At 44.5% G+C, this 20,245-nt stretch overlaps 1 protein-coding gene and 1 pseudogene across 3 annotated transcripts in view; one reads left to right on the forward strand and one right to left on the reverse strand.

Annotated features, from left to right (window-relative positions):
• The window catches only part of itpr3 (inositol 1,4,5-trisphosphate receptor, type 3), a 150,477-nt gene that overhangs the window by 24,328 nt on the left and 105,904 nt on the right, over positions 1-20,245 (forward strand). For all 3 annotated transcript variants that reach the window (XM_089004746.1, XM_089004756.1, XM_089004738.1), the window contains 6 exons: positions 1-51; positions 2,745-2,891; positions 2,982-3,077; positions 8,152-8,196; positions 8,259-8,401; positions 10,842-10,941. The exon at positions 1-51 is cut by the window's left edge and continues 33 nt beyond it. In XM_089004746.1, the coding sequence (XP_088860872.1) occupies positions 1-51; positions 2,745-2,891; positions 2,982-3,077; positions 8,152-8,196; positions 8,259-8,401; positions 10,842-10,941 (582 nt within the window). The remainder of the gene's footprint in view (positions 52-2,744; positions 2,892-2,981; positions 3,078-8,151; positions 8,197-8,258; positions 8,402-10,841; positions 10,942-20,245) is intronic.
• Positions 11,490-15,153, reverse strand: LOC148903541 (uncharacterized; annotated as a pseudogene).

Here is a 20,245-nt window from a genome sequence, read left to right on the forward strand (position 1 = left end):
ATCAACTTGTTCATGATGTTCAGCGACCACAGGGACGAAGTGCTCAAAGGCGTGAGTCGCATCGCCAACCAGTTTGCCAAAAATGTGTCCAGTGCCAGTGTTTTTGTCATTGTCACTCAAATTGCAGGGTCCACAGAATATTGACTTTTAGAACTACATAAACATTTAATACATCATTGGAAACCTTAGACTCTTCTTTCATCAGGAGAAAAAGTTATTTCCTTAATGAGATGGGTCTGGCGTTATAGGAGCTTGAAATGAGGGTGGCTGTCCAAAATACAATGCAAGACTTGCATATTGTTACGATTTGCAAGGTGGTGATGGCGGTTGTGGATCCCATAAACCAGGCAGGAGGGAGCAGGAGGTTGTGTTTCATAAATTGTATTAAAATAAAGTAAACAGGAACAACATCTAAAATGTTAAAATCATTTGAACAGAAAAATACAAATTATCAAAAGAAAACCAAGAGTAAAACTCTTGCAAGATGAAACAAACACATGCACAGCATACAATGCATACACAGTGCATACAATTGCATATAACAATGACCAGACAGCGAATGGTCATGCCGGGAGTCCTTTTGAGTGTCACTGATTAACGACCAGCACCTGCGAGGCAGCAGGCAGGGCTGACATTGCTACCCGTTGGTCACCAATCCGAACGTGGCAATCCGCCACTGATCGGGACGACCAGCACCTGTGCAGGTGCAGGCGGGGCCGACAGCGCCACCCGTTGGTTGCCAACCAGATTATGACACATATCGGTTTATATATTATATATCAGTATATACAGTAAAGTCTCGTTATATCGATATCGGATATATCAATAGTCCCGGTTATATCGATACTATTTCTATGCACGCACGGAGAAAATGACATGCAAACAGGGACGGATATATCGATAGTCCCGGTTATATCGATATTTTTTCGGACTCCCTTGAATATCGATATAACGAGACTTTACTGTATATATATTATGATTACTACCTGGCTAGCTATCTAGCTATATACCTACCTGGCTATCAATTTGCTATCTATTAGCTATCTGGTGGCTCGCTAGCTATCTAGCTAGCTATCTATTAGTTATACAGCTATCTAGCTACCTAGCTAGCTGTCTATCTATTATCTATGATCTATCTAGCTGGCTAGCTAGCTAGCTTTCTATCTATTTGAGTTACTTCCGGATTGAGTGAACGCTGGTGCGTGTGGCTGTCGCTGCTCACCCACAGAAAAACTTAACCTGTTACCGAAAAGTGACCTTGAGAGTTTTGAAAGGTGCTTAGAAATGTATTATTATTATTATTATTACACTGATTTGCTGTGGCGATCCCTTGAAGGGAAAAGCCAAAAGGAAAAGAAAATCATTATTATTATTATTATTATTATTATTATTATTATTATTATTATTATTGGATTTGATTTGCCTTTATTAGTCTCACAGTGGAGAAATTTACTTTTCACAGCAGCAAAGTTATGAAAGGAATGAAAGTAGAAAAACAAAATACATGAGCTGCTATAAAGGCAGCCACATTATTATTATTATTATTATTATTATTATTATTATTACAGTAAAGTCTCGTTATATCGATATCGGTTATATCGATAGTACTGCTTATTACGATACTATTTCTATGAACGCAAGGAGAAAATTTACATGGCGCAGGATCGGATATATCGATAGTCCGGTTATATGGATATTTTTTCAGACTCCCGAGAATATCGATATAACGAGACTTTACTGTATTATTATTATTATTATTATTATTATTATTATTATTAGTAGTAGTAGTAGTAGTAGTAGTAGTAGTAGTAGTAGTAGTAGTATTATTATTATTATTATTATTATTATTATTATTATTATTATTATTATTATACAGTGCGGCATAGGCTTACACACTTAATTGGTTCCCAGACAGAGTGTTCGGCGCTGTTCAGCGCTGTTCGGTCGTGTGCTTTGGTGTTCTTCCACCGAAGATTACTCCGCCAGCCGTGGTGGGGGGTGTGTATCACGAAAAGTAGTGCTTAATCCAAGGTTTAATTTTCATAAACTTAACGTTTGTAAACCGAAAAGTTCGTAAGACAAGGTGTTTGTAAACCGAGGCCCCACTGTATAGCGCTTGGTTTATATAGCAGAAAAAAAATCATTGGCAGCACCGGAGCCACTCTCGAGTACACTACAAGAATCCAAACAAGGGTGCGGAAAATCGTACAGGACCCTCAGCACCCTGCCCACCACATTTTCCAGCGACTCCCCTCAGGCAGGCGGTACCGATCCTTGCGCACCAAATCCAGCAGACATTTAAACAGCTTCTTCCCCCGTCGTCATTACCTCTCTAAACAGTAACCCAAATAGAACACTGCCTTCATTTTTCTTATGATGATACTAGTGTAGCGTGTTCTACTGGAGACACATTCCTTGTGTGTTGGCAATAAACGTAAATGTACTTGGCAATAAACATTATTCTGATTCTGATTCCGAACAACAGCTGAAGCTGGAACAAAGAACTAACATGGGAAAAAAGGGAAATGCTGCCTCTTGTGGAAAGGAAAAAACAATGCCATTCTCTGGCCAGCGCTTCATCAGCACCCAAGCATGAAAAACGAAAACCTGAACCAATTTGGAAATGGCGCTCAACGTCATATTTTCAATTCCCGAATCAATTTATGACGGCCAGTGAATTAGTTAAGTGTGGCTGCTTTTATTTGCTGCTTTTATTTTGACGGGACCATGTTTTCATCCCTCAGGGCGATGTGGTGCGTTTGTTTCATGCTGAGCAAGAGAAGTTTCTGACATGTGACGAGTACAAGAATAAACTTCACGTTTTCCTGCGCACGACCTTGAGGCAATCGGCCACGTCGGCAACTAGCTCCAACGCTCTGTGGGAGGTTGAGGTAGCAAAAACAACTTGAGTAGTAGTACTGCTGTGTTCCTCCAAGAACTGAGCAACATTTCCTGTTCCCATGTGTTGATTGTTGGTCCAGGTTGTCCATCATGATCCATGTCGCGGAGGAGCAGGACACTGGAACAGTTTATATCGCTTCAAACACCTTGCTACTGGAAACTATCTGGCAGCAGAGGTAACCTGGGCTGGGGCTAGCAAAACCACAGTCCTTGGGTCTGTGTAGGCTCTCAGTCGTACAGGAGTGGTTCATCGAGGAAAAGGTTTCTTCAGCCGTCAAATGTACTTCTATGAAGGTGTCGGCTTCTCATCCGAAGAGCTTCTCATCCGAAGAGCTTCGAACTAAAGTTGCGCTGGTAACTGTGGCCCTTTATACAGGTAACATCCGGGTTACGACCACCGCGGGTTACGACCACCCGTACTTACGACCACAACCGCCAGACCCCTTTTTTTTCTACGCCTGGCACCTCAATGCGCGACCAGCTGGGAACGCGTACTACAATTTTAGCCAGCCAGTATCTCTCTCTTGCACAGCAATCTACTGCATGACTACACTCAGTACAGTAGTTATACAGTACAGACACCATCTCGCAACATCTCCTGTAGTACTGTACACTGCTTTTTTCCTTCGGCGTCCGCCTGAGTCCCAGCGTGTGTGTCGGGTGACCTCTTCTGGTGATTTTTCAACAGCGCACATGCGTTGGAAGCCGTGCGTATTTGGGTCAGTGTGCGCGTGTGCCCCGACACTAAAAGTAAGTATAAAATTTACAAATAAACTCTACAGTGAACAGTTTGGTACAGTATATATTACACAAACTGGTATATAGTAATAAAAATTCAGAAAACCTTTATTGATTTGACCTTTATTGATTATTGATAATACAAAATATATAATGATAAAAATGACACTAAACATGATCAAATTTATACATGAACTGTAAACAGTTTTGTATCTAATAGTATTCAATCGAAAACATTGCTTAAAATCAACAGATAGAAATCGTACACGTTCCTGTCATATAAACCTCGCGTCGGCCATTTTGAATGGATTTCGGCTTAGCGTCTTATCGTTTGACTTACGACCGTTTTATCGGAATGGAACCCGGTCTTAAGTCAGATGTTACCTGTATATCCCTACTGTCCAGAGATTGCGGTGCCAGATCTCTGCTCTGATACAGTAGGTCCCTGCTCTAAGGTTGGGGGAGCAGTGGACCACTCCCTGAAGCCAATCTGATTACCTCTAATGTTCTATACCTGGCTCTGCTTTCAAGTTTGTAAAACATCAAAAGCCTTCACTAAATCACCAGGGTGGTTGAAGGTTTCATTTAGACCGTGCTTACAACTGACTTCTTAGGTCATTACCACGTAGGCTTAGTCATGCTAATGAGGTGGTACCAGTGCTGATGAGGTGAAATCAGAGCCAGGGTATAGAACATTAGAGATATTCAGATGGAACAAAAGAGGTAATAAGATTGGCTTCAGGGAGTGGTCCACTTCTCCCCTAACCTTAGAGCAGGGACCTATCAGAGCAGAGGTCTGGCACCTCCACCTCTGCATAACTTTAGTTTGCTGACGAAGGTCTTCGGCTGAGGAGCCAACCAAATGTCCGACACTTTCAAGAAAGTACAGTTGACGGCTGAAAAAACATTTTCCTCTAGTTGATGATAACATTTTTCAGGGCGGCCCGGTAGTCGAATGGTTAGCATGCCCACTTCAAAGTGCAGAGGTACCGGTCTTAATTCTATCTCCGACCTTCCTGTATGGAGTTTTAAATGTTCTCCCCGGGCTCTCCGGGTCTTTTGCTTTCTTCCCACATTCCAAAAACATGCATGGCATTGTGATTGAACACTCGAAATTGTCTCTCGGTGCAAGTGGGAGTCTATGCGTGCCCTACGATTGGCAAACGGTTCAGAGTGTCCGCTGATGACTGCCCCCAAACAGCAGCGATAGGCTCCCCCACCCCGCGTGAGCCTTGTGAGGATGAAGGGGTTCCGAGAATTGATGGATACATATTCGAATCTGGAAAAAAATGGACAGAAGTCACCTTGAAAGGGTTTCTTCAGCTGTCATCTGTACTTTTTTGAAGGTGTCGGACGTTTCGCTTCTCATCCAAGAGGCTTCGTCAGCGAACTAAAAAGGGGTCAAAAAAATGTCAGGAGAGCAATCACAAACCGTGGTTACCCTCAGTGGTCTTTTAAAAAATGTCAAAAGAAAGGAATAGGAAATGAAACCAAAAATCCTGAAGATAATACTACTACTACTACTACTACTACTACTACTACTACTACTACTATAATAATAATAATAATAATAATAATACATTTGATTTCTAAGCGCCTTTCAAAACTCTCAAGGCCACTTTACAGTCAGAGGAACAGTTTTTCTGTGGGTGAGCAGCGGCAGCCACACACGCCAGTGTTCAGTCAAATAGATCAAAAGCTAGCCAGCTAGCTAATACATCGCGAATGCAATAGATAGCTAACTCGACAGCTAAAACTGTAGATTGCGAGCTAGATAGCCAGCTAGCTATATAGCTAAAATATAGCTAATATATAGCAGTTAGATAGATAGCTAGATAACCATATAGTTAGCTAGATAGCCAGCTAGTTAATTTGTACATTTTAATACGGCATTGTTAGCGTTTCTTTTTATTATTTCAAATAATGTACGGTGTACGAAAACTTTGATACAGGAATTGTAATAATTTATAAGGGCAGCTATTAGCCAAGGTTGACAGGTATGACATTTTTTATCACAGCGTAGTGTCGGATTGATAAAAGCATAATGTGCGGATGCGTGGTGAACTGTCTGTATCTCATAATAATAATAATCCATTTCATTTCTAAGCACCTTTCAAAACTCTCAAGGTCACAAGGTAATGTTTTTCTGTAGGTGAGCAAACAGATAGAAAGTTAGCTAGCTAGCTAATAGATAACTAATAGATAACTAGATAGCTAATAGATAGCAAATAGCTAGCTAGCTAGGTAGATAGCTAATAGATAGCAACACGGCCCAGCGTTCACTCAACCCGGAATAACTCAAATAGATAGAAAGTTAGCTAGCTAATATTAATTAATAGATAGCTAGATAGCTACTAGCAAATAGATACGGGACTATCAGAATCAGAATCAGAATACCTTTATTCGTCCTGCAATGGGGAAATTTGCAGTCCACAGCAGCAATTGAAGAGGGATGGGGTTGGGGTGGGAGTGAAAGGATAGAAAACAAGATATTCTAAGCATAACAAAATAAAAATGTCAACTGTATACTGTGCAAATGTAGATGTGCAAAAACCGTTCTATAAACAAGACTGTACATAGTGCAGAATCAAGAAATGCATTTAGATATATTGCAACAACCCATATTTACAAGTGTCCATTTTTTTTTTTTTTTTTTTTTTCACATGTGATCATTGGGAATTGTGAAGCCTGACAGCAGTCGGTAGGAACGAGCGGCGGTACCTCTCCTTCTTGCAGCGCGGGTGTAATAGTCTCTGGCTAAAGGAGCTACCCAGAGCTGTCAGGATGGGCAGGAGGGGGTGGGAGGGGCTGTCCGTCATAGATTTTAGTTTAGCTAGCGTCCGTCTGTTGCCCACCTCCTCTAGAGAGTCCAGCGAGCAGCCCACGACAGAACTGGCCCGCTTGACAAAGCGCTCCAGTCTTTTTCTGTCCCGGGTGGTGATGCTGCCTGACCAGCAGACAATGCCATAGTGGATGGCTGATGCCACCACAGAGTCATAGAAAGTCTTTAGGAGTGACCCCTGAACTCCAAAAGACCTCAGTTTCCTGAGGAGGAAGAGGCGACTCTGTCCTTTTTTGATTAGGGCATCCGTGTTTGTTGTCCAGTCCAGTTTATTGTTGAGAGTAACACCCAGGTACTTGTAGGAGGTCACCCTATAAGGCACACCTTCAAGATGCTAAAAGAAGAGGAGTAGCAGTACCTTACATTGCAGGGGTTTCTGAAAAACTACGGAGTCCTTTGGCAACCCAAAATTCCCACTTATTTCAAACCGATAAACAATTTAAGACAAAAATGTGTGCATCCAAAAGATAGGCTCCCGAATGAAAAACAGTCGTGTCGTTTATTCGATACATTGTAAAAATGATTGCAAAGAGCAATATGTTGGGGAGACTAAACAAATTCTCAAAAAATACTTTATCAACATCGCAGGGATAATACTGGTGGGCCTCAATCTGCAGTACATTGGATTGGATTAGATTGGATTTGCCTTTATTAGTCTCGCAGTGAAGAAATTTACATTTCACAGCAGCAAAGTTATGAAAGGAATGAAAGTAGAAAAACATATGCACCTAAAAGCTAACAACCACTCATATGACGACAATAAGGTTAAAATCTTAGCGGAAAAAAATAAATGGTTTGAACTCCCCTTCAAAGAGGCTTTTTGCATAAAACACCAAAACCCTTCACTAAATTGCCATGGTGGTGTGAGGTTTAATGTGGATCGTGCTTACAAGACATTTCTAAGATCGTTACCACATATGCTTAGTTATTCTGACAAGGTGATACCAGAGCAAATGGGGCAATCAGGCCAGTCGTAGACCCCATAATCAGTCAGGACAATAGAAGTAATCAGTGTAGCCTCAGGGAATATTCCTCTGCTCCCCCCAACCTTAGAGTAGGGATTTATCATAGCAGAGGTCTGGCACCGCCACCTCTGGACAGTAGGGATATATATACAGTGTGTGTGTATATATATATATATATACAGTAAAGTCTCGTTATATCGATATTCAAGGGAGTCCGAAAAAATATCGATATAACCAGGACTATCGATATATCCGACCCTGTTTGCATGTAATTTTCTCCGTGCGTGCATAGAAATAGTATCGATATAACCGGGACTATCGATATATCCGATATCGATATAACGAGACTTTACTGTATGTATATATATATATATATATATATATATATATATATATATATATATATATATATATATATATATATATATATATATATATATATATATATATGTGTGTGTGTGTGTGTGTGTGTGTGTGTGTGTGTGTGTGTGTGTGTGTGGTCAGAGCTACCAGCAAATTTTTAGTTCGCTGGCGAAGCTTTTCGGGTGAGGAGAAAAATGTCCGACGCCTTCAAAGAAGTCCAGATGATGGTTGAAGAAACCTTTTCGTCCATAGACCACTTCTGTACCACTGAGATCTTACACAGTCGTAAGAAGTCAACATAAACAAAGATTTACTGTTTGTTTTTTTTCTTCTGTTGTTCAGGAGAATCCCAGTTACCGAGCTGACAGTGTGGAGATGCCTTCCTTGGTGAGTTGGTACCATAGTGGTCCCTGGAATGACCCTCAGCCTGCCTTTGCGTCTTTGCGCAGATGGAAATCAGTCGCAACAGCAAGCGTGTGCATGGCGAGAGGATCAAGTATAAACTGGTGGCCATGATGCACGGCAATGACATCGCCTCGCTCTTTGAGCTAGATCCCACCACTTTACAGAAGACCGACTCCTTCGTCCCGCGGTAGGAGCCCTAACCCCTAACCTCTAACCCCTAACCCTACCCTAACCCAACCCCTAACCGCTAACCCTAGTCATAATGCTAACCCTAACCCGACCCCTAACCCTAATCATAATGCTAACCCCTAATCCTAACCCCTAAACCTAACTCCTAACCCCTAACCCTAATCATAATGCTAGACCCTAACCCTAACTCCTAACTCCTAACCCGTAACCCTACCCCTAACCCCTAACCCAGGGGTGGGCAAACTTTTTGACTCGCGGGCCGCATTGGGTTCTAAAATTTGACAGAGGGGCCAGGCCAGGAGCATTTGGAGGGATTGTTTGGGCCGGAAATACTAAACCTAAAGCATTAAAGGACAACCGACGCCTCCGGACAAGTTATGTCCATGATTTATAAAATCACTTCAAATGACTTGGACTGCGCGTATTTTACAAAGATTCCACAGCATATAGCTATAGTTTACGTTTTAAGACTTGCGCTGAATATTCATGAAGTCTTGTTTTCGAGTTAATGACGATCCCGTGTGACGTCACGTTTGGACCGCCCCTGACCGAGAAAGCGACACACAATGCATTTTGGGTACTATGTTTGGCTGAAAACTTCGTGTTGATGGCGAAATTAGAAGGAAAACACATAAATAACGCCATGGTGAATCGTTGTGTGTTGCACCAAAACAACTATTTGATATTCGCTGACACAAATTCCCAGCTGACAAATCAGCCCATTTCCAACGGAGCTTGGGCGCAATCTTCTGCAATTTCTGGGTGCTACATTGCTGTCATTGACGGCTCGAATTGATAAGGGAGGACTCCTTGAATCAATTGCAAACATTTATGCTTTCTTCTTCAGAACTATTTGAATCATATTCATAACTGGATGAGTAACAAGAAAACATCGTCTCCGAATCTGAAGCCATTGTTTTGATTCTCGAGCAAGGCAAGATGTCTTGGCGTGACGTCACGAACAGGGGGGTGGGACCTTCTGAAACTGGCCATTTCCGGATTCATTTTGAAGTCATTTTTATTGGTGTTTTTCATTTAACTAAAAATATCAGCCTGCCTGATTTGGGTATTTTAGATGCTATAAAACGTTTTTCTGATGTCAATGGGAAACAAAAAAAATTGGTGCCGGTTGTTGTTTAAATGTAGTGTGTACAAACCTCATAGCACAGTAAGAACACTACAACCCAATTTATTAACTGTCTTTCAAATGTGAAAAATATCCCTGATCAGTTAATAAATTTGTCTCAAGGAATATGGCGTTTACATACTATTTCGCAGATACTTGGAGGAGGAAATGGAAATAGATTAAAATAACATATGCACTGAGATGTATCAAGATTGCGTCTGTTTTTAATAAGTTTTCATTGAAGGGGCAAAGTTAAAGAAATCAACATTTATTGAAAAATGGAATCACTTTCAACATTCAAAACATATTACACAACGAAATATTCAAGCTCAGTAATACCTACTTGTGTTAAATTCCGCCAAATCATAGATGGTTTGTCCTGACCGCGCGCTCAACAAACTCTCCACTCACGCCCTCGCCTTCATGTGCAAACAATACACGTGTACCGTCGCCGAGCACACAGACATAGGCTACCTGCAGTTGAAATTTGCATACACGGCACGGCGGCCAATCAGAAGCCTGCTTCTTTCTTCCGGACTTTCGCAAGTGTTATAAAGTCGTGCAATTGCATGTCATTTTCCAAAATAGATGCACAGAACCTCAGCCCAGAAGAAAGATTCAAAAGAAGCTAACAACATATGTGACGCTACAAAACGTAAATTTACATTAAACCGTGACTGTAAAGTGTACGTGAGACTTATGAAAGGGGCTTAGTGGCTCGTAGGAAGCAATGCAAATGTTGCATTGTGCACCACAATGACAATCGACTACTGCAGCAAAATCTACAGCCATGCACATTTACCGTAAATTAAGCAAGGTAGCATTTGTAGTAGGTACATTGTTGATTTTAAAAAAACTTCATACTTTGTGACAATGTTTTTTAATGTGATTAGTTGTCTCATTGTGCTTCAAGTTGTGAAAAATGGGGCAGGCAACTTTTCAGTTATATGCCCTGTTGTCCGCTAACTTTTTGTCATGAGTTTCAGACACTGTTTTTACTATAATTTGGGTAAATTCGGCGGGCCGGATTAAAAAGCCTAACGGGCTGTATGTGGCCCGCGGGCCGTAGTTTGCCCATGTCTGCCCTAACCCCTAACCGCTAACCCTAATCATAATGCTAACCCTAACCCTACCCCTAACACCTAACCCTAATCATAATGCTAACCCTAACCCCTAACCCTACCCTAACCCAAATCATAATGCTAACCCCAACCCCTAACCCCTAACCCCTAACCCTAACCCTAACCTCTAACCGCTAACCCTAATCATAATCATAACCATAACCCTAACCCGAACCTCCTGTAAAATGTAGGAACTCGTATGTCCGCCTGAGGCATCTCTGTACCAACACTTGGATCCAGAGCACCAACGTTCCCATCGATGTGGATGAGGAGAGACCCATCAGACTCATGGTTGGTCCGTCACTCTTTTCTTGACAGCTGAACAGTTTCGAGGCAATAAACCAAGAAGGAAATGTGTTATGATGGCAAATAAGTGACTCTTCCATTTCATTAAATTAAGAGATCATTAAATTCTTCGGATCTTTAGTTATTGGGCGTCATTTCAGGCTGTCCTTGTTTCTCCTAATATGAGGCTTGGAATTCATTGTGAACTGCCTGCAAGTACAGGTACCATCCGAGTTATGACCGGCGCAAGTTACGACCACCTGTACTTATGACTACAACCCTTTTTATAATTCTATACCTGGCACTGCTTTTTTTCCGAGTGCGCCAGAGTTCACTCAAGGTCAGGCCGTTAGCAGGGAGAGCAGGGTAAGTATAACATTTATAAATGACCCGTACAGTAAACAGTTTTGTATACAATACAGGTACAGTTATACAGTCATAAAAATCAATAATATGAAATATAAAATGATAAAAATGACACTAAAAGTGATCAAATGTATCAATGAACTGTAGACAGTTTGGTGTACTTCTTCTTTTCCTTTCGGCTTTTCCCCTCAGGGGTCGCCACAACGAATCAACGTCCTCCATCTATCCCGGTTTTGTGCATCCTCTTCTCTCACACTAGCTACCTTCACGTCCGCTTTGACCACATCCATAAACCTCCTCTTCGGTCTTCCTCTCGGTCTCCTGCCTGGCAGTTCAAGGCTCAGCATCCTTCTCCCGATATAGTCACTCTCTCTCCTCTGGACATGTCCAAACCATCTCGGTCTGGCCTCTCTGACTTTCTCTGCAAAGCCTCTAATATGAGTTGTCCCTCTAATGTACTCATTCCTGATCCTATCCAACCTGGTCACTCCCAAAGAAAACCTCAACATCTTCAGCTCTACTACCTCCAGCTCTGCTTCTTGTCTTTTCTTCAGTGGCACTGTCTCCAGTCCAAACATCATGGCTGGTCTCACCACTGTTTTATACACTTTTCCTTTCATCCTAGCTGAAACCCTTCTGTCACACATCACACCTGACATTTTTCTCCAGCCGCTCCAGCATGACTGGACATGCTTCTTCACCTCTTTTCCACACTCTCCATTGCTCTGGACAGTTGACCCCAAGTACTTAAAATCCTCCACCTTCTTTATCTCTTCTCCCTGTAGCATCACTCTTGCACTTGGATCCCTCTCATTTACACACATATATTCTGTCTTGCTGCGACTGATCTTCATTCCTCTCCTTTCCAGGGCATATCTCCACATCTCTAGTTTCTCCACCACCTGTTCCCTGTTCTCGCTGGAGATCACAATGTCATCTGCAAACATCATGGTCCAAGGAGATTCTTGTCTAACATCGTCTGTCAGCCTGTCCATCACCATAGCAAACAAGAAGGGGCTCAGAGCTGACCCCTGATGGAGTCCCACCTCCACCTTGAATTCCTCAGTCACACCGACAGCACACCTCACAACTGTCTTACAGTCATGATACATGTCTTGCACCGCTCTGACATACTTTTCCGTCACTCCAGACTTCCTCATGCAATGCCACAGCTCTTCTCTGGGCACCCTGTCATACGCTTTCTCCAGATCTACAAAGACACAATGCAATTCCTTCTGACCTTCTCTGTACTTCTCTATCAGCATTCTTAAAAAAACACCGCATCTGTCGTACTCTTTTTTTGGCATGAAGCCATACTGCTGCTCACAAATTCACTTCTGCTCTTAGTCTAGCTTCAACTACTCTTTCCCAGAGTTTCATTGTATGGCACATCAACTCCTCTGTAGTTAGTACAACTCTGCACATCTCCTTTGTTCTTAAAAATGGGCACGAGTACACTTCGTCTCCATTCTTCAGGCATCTGTTGACCATCTAAGATCTTTTTGAACAACCCAGTCAGGAAAACCACCACCACCTCTCGAAGACGCTTCCATACCTCAATTGGTAAATCATGAGCCCCGAGTGTCTTTACCCCCTTCATCATCTTCAGCGCCCCCCTCACTTCATCCTTGCTAATGTTTGCTACGTCTTGGTCCACAACAGTCACGTCTTCTACTCTTTGTTCCTTCTCATTTTCCTCATTCATCAATTCTTCAAAGTACACTTTCCATCTTGCCATCACACTACTGGCACCTGTAAATACATTGCTATATCTATCCTTAATCACCCGAACCAGCTGCAGGTGCTTACCGTCTTTGTCTCTCTGTTTCGCCAGCCTGTCAAGATCAGTGTCACCTTCCTTGCTCTCCAGCCGAGCATACAAGTCATCATAGGCCTCTTGTTTGGCCTTTGCCACCTTTACTTTAACCGTGCGCCGCATCTCCTTGTACTGCTGTCTACTCTCGTCCGTCCTCTCAGTGTCCCACTTCTTCTTTGCTAACCTCTTTCTCTGTATACACTCCTGCACCTCCCCATTCCACCACCAAGTCTCCTTATCTACCTTTCTTCCACTCGATACACCAAGTACTTTCCGACCTGTTCGCTATAGTTTGCCAGTCATCTGGAAGGACCTCTTGCCCACCCAGTGCTTGTCTTACCTCCTTCCTAAATGTCATGCAACACTTCCTTTTTCAACTTCCACCATTTTGTCCTCACTTCAGCCATTGGTTTCTTCATCTTCCTCACTGCCAGCGTCATCCTACACACCAGCAACATATGATGTCTCGCTACACTCTCACCAACCACTACTTTGCACTCACTGATTTCCTTTCGATTGCGCCGTTGACACAGATACCTGTGTACTTCTGCCGCCACTCTTGTAGGTCACCCTATGTTCCTGTCTCTTCTGAAAGAAAGTATTCACAATAGCCATTTCCATTCTCTTAGCAAAGTCAACCACCATCTATCCTTCAGCGTTCCTCATCTGGAGTCCAAACCTACCCATCACCTCCTCATCATCTTTGTTTCCTGCGCCAACATGTCCATTGAAGTCTCCACCAATTACAACCCTCTCACTTCTCGGGATGTTCTGTATGACTTCATCAAAGTCCAACCAAAATTAATCCTTCTCCGCCAGCTCACACCCTACTTGTGGGGCATACCCACAAACAACATTGAACATCACACCTTCAATTTCTAGCTTCAGACTCATCATTCTATCTGATACTCGTTTTACTTCTAAGACATTCCTAACAAACTCCTCTTTTAAGATAACCCCAACTCAATTTCTATTTCTGTCTTCACCATAATAGAACAACTTAAACCCTGACCCTAAGCTTCTAGCCTTGCTCCCTTTCCACCTGGTCTCCTGGAGACACAGTATGTCTACCTTCCTTCTCTGCATCATGTCAACCAGACCTTTACCTGTCATTCTTCCTACATTCAAAGTTCTTACTCTTAGTTCTATACTCTTGACGTTCCATTTCTCTCTTTTCCTCCGGGCACACCTCCCTCCTCTCCTTCTTCGACCAACAGTAGTCAATTTTCCACTGGCACCCTGAAGGTCAACAGTACCAATGGCGGCCGTTGTTAACCCGGGCCTCGACCGATCCGGTATGGGATTCAGAGGTTTGATTCGCATATTTGTTTTGGCAAAAATGTTTACGTCGGATGCCCTTCCTGACACAACCCTCTGTATTTATCTGGGCTTGGGACCGGCACAATAAGACACTAGCTTGTGCCCCCTTGTGGGTCCATTTAAACAGTTTGGTAACAGTTACAGTATTATATTGAAAATGGTGCTTAAAAACAACAGATTGGCATCGTCTACTATCAAAGTCAAAGTCAAAAGTCAAAGTCAGCTTTATTGTCAAACGTGCTAATATGCATGACATACAGCACAAATGAAATTAATGTCCTCTCGGACCCAGCGTGCAAGACATGCAAGGCACTTATAACGTGGCTAAAAGACATACAATTGACAACAGACAATACTTGTAATTTCTGTATGTAAAGTGAGGTAGTGTCGTCTGGAAAGTGAGGCAGTGACGTATGTAAAGTGAGGTAGTGACATATGTAAAGTGAGGAAGTGACGTACATAAAGTGACGTAATGTCGTAATTGCAAAAACGAACAACAAGAAAGGGTTGAAGTGAGGTCTTGCAGAAAAAAATGAGAAAGAACAAAAATATAGAGTTCAGGATGATCGTACAGCGTGTAGCGTGTACTCAGAGTTCGGCGAGTGTGGCAGTGGGAAGGGGCAGGCTGGGCAGGGCTGGAAGGGAGTTGAGTCTCCGGACTGCCTGGTGGCAGAAACTGTCCTTGAGCCTGCTGGTCTTGGCTCAGAGACTCTGCAGTCTCCTACCCGATGGCAGCAGGCTGAAGAAGCTGTGGGAGGGGTGTGTGGGATCGCCAGCGATCCTGATGGCTCTGCGGGTGAGGCAGGTGTTGTAGATGTCCTGAAGGGGGGGGAGAGAGACACCGATAATCTTCTCAGCTGTCCTCACGATGCGCTGCAGAGTCTTACGGCAGGACACGGTGCAGGCGCCGTACCACATGGCGATACAGCTGCTCAGGATGCTCTTGATGGTACCGCGGTAGGAAGAGGTCGTGATGGGGGTCGGGGCTCCAACTCTTTTAAGCTTGCGGAGGAAGTACATGCGCTGGTGGGATCTCTTGGTGATTGATGCCGTGTTGTGGCTCCAGGACAGGTTTTCGGATATGTGCACTCCCAGGAACTTGGTGCTGCTCACTCTCTCCACTGCAGCACCGTCGATGGTTAGTGGAGCATGCTGGGGGCGCACTCTCCTGAAGTCCACAACAATCTCCTTCGTCTTCTCCACATTCAGACGGAGATTGTTGTCCTTGCACCACGTGGCCAGGCGGCTGACCTCATCCCTGTAGGCTGTCTCCTCGTCGTTGTTAATGAGGCCTACCACAGTCGTGTCATCCGCAAACTTTATGAAGAGGTTCGAGCTGGGTGATGATGGTGAGCAGTTCAGCACACACCCCTGGGGGGCCCCTGTGTTCAGCGTGATGGTGCTGGAAGTGTTGTCGCCAACTCTGACTGCCTGTGGTCTCCCCGTCAGGAAGTCCAGCAGCCAGTTGCACAGGGAGGTGCTGATCCCCAGTTTGCTCAGTTTATCGGTGAGCTGTTGGGGGATGATTGTGTTGAATGCTGAGCTGAAGTCGATGAACAGCATTCTGACGTAGGAGTCTCTGGTCTCCAGGTGGGTGAGCGCTGTGTGGAGAGCAGTGGAGATGGCATCATCGGTAGAGCGGTTGGGCCGATATGCAAACTGGAAGGGGTCATGGTTGGGGGGGAGGGCAGCCTTGATGTGGTTCATAACTAGCCGCTCAAAGCACTTCATGAGGATGGGAGTGAGTGCGACCGGGCGGTAGTCATTGTGGCAGGTGGGGGACGACTTCTTAGGGACCGGGATAATGGTGGTGGCTTTGAGGCACGTGGACACAACAGCCTGGCTCAGAGATGTGTTGAAGATGTCCGTGAAGACATCTGTGAGCTCCACAGCGCAGTCTCTCTGAACACGGCCAGGAATGCCGTCGGGACCCGGGGCTTTTAGTGGGTTGGTCCCTCTGAGGGATCGCCTCACGCTGTCCTGGGACAGTGTCAGCACCTGTTTGCCGGGAGGTGGTGGGGTCTTCTGTGCTGGAGTGCTGTTGTCTGCCTCGAAGCGGGCGAACAAGTCGTTCAGCTGATTCAGCAGAGTGGTGGAGTTCTCACAGGTCTATGGAGAGGGCTTGTAGTCTGTGATGGTCTGTATCCCACGCCACAGGTTCCTGATGTCTCTGCTGTCTCTTAAGTGGTTGGCGATCCTCCTGGAGTGCTGTCTCTTGGCCATCCTGATGCCACGTGACAGGTTGGCCCTGGCTGTTCTCAGGCCCAGCTCATCGCCAGCTTTGTAGGCAGCGTTCCGAGCCCTAAGGAGCCTGTGGACTTCACCCGTAAGCCATGGCTTCTGGTTGGCCAGGATTATAAACAGATCTGGTGACAGTCACGTCATCCATGCACTTCCTCATGTAGGAGGTAACAGAGTCTGTGTATTCTTGGAGGTCGGTGTTGTTGTTGTAGGTGGCCGCTTGTCTGAACATGTTCCAGTCAGTGTTGGAGAAGCAGTCTTTGAGTGCCTCTGACGACCCATCAGGCCACACCCTTATCTGCTTCTTGACTGGTTTGACGACTTTGACAAGTGGCCTCTATGCGGGCATTAACATAATAGTGGAGTGGTCCGAAGCTCCTAGTTGGGGGAGGGGGTAGGCTTTGTAGGCTCCTTTGTGTGTGGTGAAGACATTGTCCAGAATGTTGTTACCTCTAGTCGGAAAGTTAATGTGTCCATGGAGTTGTGGAAAAACGCTTTTCGGGTTGGCATGGTTGAAATCGCCAGCCAAGATAAGGAAAGCATCTGGGTGGGCTGCCTGTTGCTCACTGATGTGCTGGTAGAGTTCATTTAATGCCGCGCTCCTGTTGTTAATTGAGCTTGGGGGGATGTAAACTGCTACCAGCAGTAGGGCACTAAATTCCCTCGGCAGGTAGAATGGCCGACATTTTATGACCATAAGCTCGATCAGTGGTGAACAGTGTTTGCATACCACAACAGCGTTGCGGCACCAGGCATCACTGATGTAGACACAGAGTCCCCCGCCGCGAGTCTTCCCCCCCTCTATGAGCGCTCTGTCTGCCCGGAAGCTAGTTAGCTGGGCGAGCTGGATGGCACTGTCCGGTATGCTGTCGGTCAGCCATGTTTCCACAAACACAAGGGCACAACACTCACCCACGGTCTTGGAAGTTGAGCGGAGAAGTCTGATGTCGTCCATTTTATTGTCCAGCGAGCGCACGTTAGCCAGCGTAATGGTAGGGACGGACGGTCCGTGAGGGCTAGCCGCGAGCCTAATGCGGATACCTCCACGCTTTCCCCTCTTCTGTTTCCTCATGCAGCGCTTGTGGCGCCTCCACTCTGGGTTGGGTGCAGCAGTGGGGGTCGGTGGAATAGTGGGGGTTAGTGGACGAGCCGACTCTGAGCAATCCATGCTTGCGTAGCACTTCTGCTTCAGCTGGTTTTGGTTTTTAAAATGAACTGCCGATGTCGAGCAGAACCTCACGGGAGTAGGTACGCCTCGGGTGTAGCGAGGCAAACGGAGACGGACATTTACACGAGTGAGACAAACATAATAAACACGAAAAAAACAATTTGCCGGGAGAGAGAGGAGCCGCTACGTGTGCACGCGCCGCCATCTTGGGAAAAAAAAACACACAAAAAAACTATCCGGCATACGAACTATTTTTCGGGTTACACACGGAGCGCCACAATGAGTGATGTGTCGTTCGCGAACGAGCCTGTTCTCCTAACAAGGAAATGGCAGTCGACTATTTTATGTGCTCTATTCCCCACCCTTAGTCTACATTTAAGCAGTGTGGTGTACAATTGTATTATATTGAAAACGGTGCTTAAAAACAACAGATTGGCATCGTCTACTATCCTGTCGTGTAAACGTCACGTCTGCCATTTGGAATGGATTTTGACTTGAGACCGTTTGACTGATGACGGTTTTGTCGGAACGGAACCCCGTTGTAACTCGGATGTTACCTGTATAACATTCAAGCCCTAATGCCTCATCCACGACAGTTCGGCTCTGAAATGAGTACTTCATTGGGACATGCCCCCCAGATCAATGGTGGAAAACATCGATCAAATTTGAAATCTTGAATTTTTCACGCTATATAAAACAATATGTATGCATTGCATTGTATTTTGTACAGCTGCCCCAATTTCAAGCTCAGATAAGTCCAGAGACATCTAATTTAGCAATCAACACATTTTTTTTCTGTTGAAAGAAGAGAGTTGAAGGTTTCTAACGCTGCATTGTGTCATGATCTGGTTGGCGACCAACGGGGGCCGCTGTCGGCCCCGCCTGCACCTGCACAGGTGCTGGTCGTCCCGATCAGATTGGCGACCAGTGGGTAGCGACGTCAGCCCTGCCGGCAGCCTCGCAGGTGCTGGTCATTATAATCAATGACACTTAAAAGGACACCTGGCACGATCATCCGGTGCCGATTCATTGTTTGTTTGCTGCTTGGTTGCAGCATGCATAGTGTACATGTTTGTTTAACCTTGGCGGGCTTTTACTTTTGGTCTTCTTTTGCTACTTTGTATTTTTGCCATTCAGATCATTTTGATGTTTTACATTTTGTTCCTGCTGACTTTATTTTAATACAATTTGTCAAACAACCTCCTGCTCCCTCCTGCCTTCTTTTTGGGATCCGAACCCGCCATCACCACCTCGCAAACCGTGACACATTGAATGTTTATGTAGTCCTTAAACTCAATATTCTGTGGGTCCTGGAATTTGAGTGGCAATGACAAAAACCCTGGCACTGGAGTGGACAAGTTTTTGCACATCGTCTGGCAGTCAATGAGTTAAAGGCTATAAGACAGTGGTGTCAAACATACGGCCCGTGGGCCGGAACCGGCCCCCAAGGAGGTTCGATCAGGCCCGCAGGATAATTTGAAAGTGGAAAAATGCATAAAAAACATGGATTTAATATTTTTAATTCGCTGCAATTCATGGATTATCCGCTAAGGGGTGCACTCTTTCCATCAGAGTAGAAGACACGCCGCATCACTGCGACAGACTGAAAACAGCAGACGGTGTCAATGCGCCATCTGCTGCTTGTTACGACATTGTTAATACCTTGGTCTCTACCTCTCAGCTCCACCCTCATTAGCCAAAATGTCGTTATCCAAACGGAGAAAAGTAGATAAAGAGTGTAGAATTTTCAAAGAAAAATGGACCACGTCCTATTTATTTACAGAGATGCATGGAAAACCTTTGTGCTTGGTGTGTTTGCAACAAGTTTCGATATTGAACGAATATAATATTCGACGCCACTATGAGACTCATCACAGCGAAAAAATATGACGGGTTGCAAGGACAACTGAGAAGAGAAAAGATTAACGCATTGCTGGCGGGTGTGAGGAAACAGCAATCAACTTTCATCCGGAGCCGAGAAGTCAATGAAGCAGCAGTAAAAGCCAGCTACCTAATTGCTAGCGAAATAGCATTAGCATCGAAGCCGTATTCCGACGGTGACTTTGTTAAACGATGCATGATGAAGGCGGCTGAACTTGTATGTTCCGAGAAAATTGTATGACGAGGAACAAAAAATCAAAGTCAAAGTCAGCTTTATTGTCAAATATGCTAATATGCATGACATACAGCACAGATGAAATTACAGTCCTGGAGATCGTTTCTGGACATTTCACTGTATTTTGCACCAGGAGGCATTGTGTTGCAAGTCGCTGAAAATGGACCACATCATGGAAGTGGTTGTTCACACTGTAAATTTCATCGACAGCAACATTACCCACAGCCTGCCATATCACACTTTAAAGTTAGTCTGCAGCTTCTGTGATGGAATTCTACTGTTC

The sequence above is a fragment of the Hippocampus bargibanti genome, linkage group LG01 (genome assembly GCF_051943395.1).
Source record: "Hippocampus bargibanti isolate YZ-2025 linkage group LG01, ASM5194339v1, whole genome shotgun sequence".
Lineage (NCBI taxonomy): Eukaryota > Metazoa > Chordata > Actinopteri > Syngnathiformes > Syngnathidae > Hippocampus > Hippocampus bargibanti.